General features: G+C 37.4%; 1 protein-coding gene across 1 annotated transcript; it reads right to left on the bottom strand.

Moving 5' to 3' along the window:
* Positions 1–256: 256 nt before the first annotated feature.
* On the bottom strand, positions 257–1,630 carry LOC133815223 (uncharacterized). Its single transcript, XM_062248079.1, has one exon. The coding sequence runs from the start codon at positions 1,628–1,630 to the stop codon at positions 257–259; it is 1,374 nt and encodes a 457-aa protein (XP_062104063.1).
* Between the last annotated feature and the right edge of the window lie 1,946 nt (positions 1,631–3,576).

The following is a 3,576-nucleotide window of genomic DNA, read 5'->3' as shown; positions in this document are numbered from 1 at the left end:
ATTTTCTCATTTGTTTATTTAATTAATATTTAAGACAATATATTTATCCCAAAAATAAATATCAGTTGATTCAAAATAAATTTATCTTAAAATATAAGTTTTAAATAAATAAATATCTTATAATAAGATCATTATTAATTGCTATATTTTTTTTTTTATCAAGAAAGATAGACTTCATTAATCACAAACCAAATACACCCTCAACACAGTCCAAAAAGACCAAACTCAGCTACAAACAATCAAGGAACCCATAACCTCAAAAACTAAGCTCAAAGCCTCTCAGTTTCTTATGAGAAAAACTAAGTCTATACATGATGTCTTTTTTGATCATATCAATCACAGCTTTGACACTAAGAGAGTAATGATGAATAAAACAATTGTTCCTATTATGCCAAAGATAATAAACTGTGGCTGAGAAAATAGCCGCCACTAACGAGGCACGAACTCCCCTCCTCATGTCTTCAATCCAACCAGTCCAGACAGAGAAACAAAGAAGCCAATTACAGCTAACCCAATCCTGAATATGCCGAACCACCTGCTGGGAAAATATGTAGTCAAAAAACAAGTGGCTATGGCTCTCATCAACCAGCTCACAAACCGGGCATAGAGTTGATTCAAGAAGCATAAAAACTCGAAGTAGATGATCTCTAGTTAAAAGCTTAGAATTAATAGCTTGCCAAGTGATGAATTTATGCTTGGGAACACTCATTCTGCTCCACACAAATTGATGGTATTTGACAGGAGCTTGGTGAATAAGACTAGCATATAACAGCCCAATTTTAAATTTCCCTTGACTACTAGCTTTATCAATATCCTCTTGAGTAAAAATGCTTCGCAATTGACAAATTTTTTTCCAGTACCAACTTGTATCAGCCTTAAGTTGGTAGTGCCAAAAAGTTTGTCCCTTTAAGTACACGGAATGAATCCATTTCACCCATAAAGCCTCCCGTTGATGGCTAATTGCCCAAATATATTTTCCAAGCATGGCCTTGTTCCATTTAGTTCCTTCACCAAAACCCAATCCTCCAAACGATTTAGGCAAACAAACATTAGACCATGAAGTGAGATGAAAGTTACTCCAGGAACCATTGTTGCCCCAAAGAAACCACATACAAAGTTTGTCAACCTCTTTTATTATACTCTGAGGCAATAAGAAAATATTCATCCAATAGTTGCGCAGCCCCAAAAGAACTGAGGAAATAAGCTGAACCTTACCTGCATAAGATAAATGCCTGCTAGACCAAGTGTGAAGCCTAAGCTTAATTTTTTTCAGTATTTCACCACAGTCAGCCTCATTCCACTTAGTAGGTCGCATAGGAATCCCAAGATATTTGAGAGGGAATGAGCCTTCTTCAAGATGTAAAACCTGTTGTAACTGAGCCTTATCTTGAGTAGATATGCCACCAAAAAACACTTGTGACTTCCTGAGATTGGCCTTCATACCAGAACTGTTGCAAAAATCATCAAAAACCTGTTTTATAATTTGAACAGAGCCACAGTTAGCTTTACAAAAAATCACTAAATCATCAGCAAAACATAAGTTGATGATCTTGAGACTTTTACACATTGGGTGGAACCAAAAAGCAGGCATCATAGCTCCAAGTTGAAGCAGCCGAGAGAGATATTCCATTACTAAAATGAACAGTAATGGCGATATAGGGTCTCCTTGACGAAGCCCCTTAACCCCTTAAAATCCCCACTGCAGTCTACCATTCATCATAAGAACATATGAAGTACCTCTGAGACAAACCATTACCTAACTTATGAATCTGATAGGAAACCGAAAACTGATTAATAATCTTTCCAAGAAACCCCAGTCAACTGTATCGTAAGCCTTGCTAAGATCTATCTTCAAAACACATCTCGGGGGGGTATTCTTTTGGTTGTAATTCTTAATCAAATCCTGAAAAATTAGGATATTGTGAGCTAGTGATCTCCCTCTAATAAAAGCTCCCTGGTTAGTACTAATTAGAGAAGGAAGAACTTCCGAAAGTCTACTACAGAGCATTTTAGAAATGCATTTATAAAGAGTATTGCAGCAAGCTATGGGTCTATAATCTATCGCCTTGCTAGGAATATCAGTTTTTGGGACCAAAGCTAAAACTGTTTTATTAAGCTCATCAGGTATCCTCCCAGAATAGAAAAAATCCAAAACAGCCGCTGAGATTTCATCACCAATTTGCTTCCACATAACTTTGTAAAATTCTGAGTTGTACCCATCCAGGCCTGGGCTCTTTGTACCTGGAATACTAAAAAGAGCTTTCTTGACATCAGCTTTTGTAAAATCTCTAATTAATCCCAGCTGCTTATCTATATCTAAGCAAGGCCCCAATTCTATGCAATCTGTCTTAACTAACCCAGTAGCAAAACTGGGGCTGCCCATATAGCTTTTGAAATGATCTAAGAAGTGATGCACTACTGCATTATAGTCATCAATAATGTCCCCTTGGTCATTCAGAAAGGAAACTATCCGATTCTCCTCTCGCCTTTTTTTAATGCACGCATGAAAATAGGAGTTATTTTCATCTCCCTTTTGTAGCCATGTAACCTTGCTGCGCTGAATTAAGAAGCTTCTATATCTAGCATAGTGTGTTTTATAGCAGACCGCAGCTCTCTTTTCTGCCAACTGATCAGTAACATCTAAAGGAGAATTTTGAACTTTGGATAAAGCTACCTGATATTCTCCTTTAGCATGATGAAAACCTTGCTCAATATCTCCAATTTCCATCCTATTAAACACTTTCAGAACATGCTTCAGACGTAACAACTTCTTAGTCACTCCCCATAAGCCCCTAGCTGTCATAGGCTTGAGCCAATTTGACATAACAGTCTCTTTAAATTTTCTGTGAGCAATCCAACAATTAAAGAAACAAAAAGGTTGTATACCTAGATTCCCAGCCGTAAGAGTCTTAATGAGAAAAAAGCAATGATCTGAATGAACATCCCAATGCAGCTCAGCAATAGAATTCGGCAAAGAGTCTATCCACTCTTCATTGATAAAAGCATGATCTATTTTTGAATAAACCCGATCTCCCCCCTCCTGTTTATTAGACCAGGTAAAGTTTGAACCAATACACTTGAGTGTAGCTAGGTGAGAATAAGCTAGCCAAGAAGTAGAGTCAACAATCTCATTAGCACTAATCTCCCTTCCTCCCAATCTATCATCAAAATTAAAAACTGCGTTAAAATCTCCCACAACCAGCCATGGCTTGTTCGAAATAGATAGGGAAGATAAATCCCTCCACATATCCAACCTCTCAGTCAATAAGCTAAAACCATACACAAATGTGATAACCATTTCCAGCTGTAAGCTGGAAAACTTAACCAAGCAGTGCATGAATTGCTGGTGCTCCAACAACACCTGAACCTTGACAAAGGATCTCCTCCACAGAACTAGTATCCTACCTTCAGTAGCCGTACTACTATAGTATTCCCAGCCAACAAACACATGAACCTTATCTCCCTTTAATTTATTCTCTAACAAAGCACATATACCCACTTTATATAACTTTAAGAGACTCAGAATAGCATGTTGCTTGTCTCTCTTATTCAAACCCCTTACATTCCAGCTAAGTA

The sequence above is a fragment of the Humulus lupulus genome, chromosome 2 (assembly GCF_963169125.1).
Source record: "Humulus lupulus chromosome 2, drHumLupu1.1, whole genome shotgun sequence".
In the NCBI taxonomy this organism is placed as follows: domain Eukaryota; kingdom Viridiplantae; phylum Streptophyta; class Magnoliopsida; order Rosales; family Cannabaceae; genus Humulus; species Humulus lupulus.
The sequence above is the reverse complement of the archived record's forward strand: the minus strand, read 5'-3'. Positions and strand labels throughout refer to the sequence as shown.

Excerpts from the sequence above, each read along its gene's own strand:
- LOC133815223 (XM_062248079.1), bottom strand. The coding sequence starts at position 1,630 with ATGGAATATCTCTCTCGGCTGCTTCAACTTGGAGCTATGATGCCTGCT.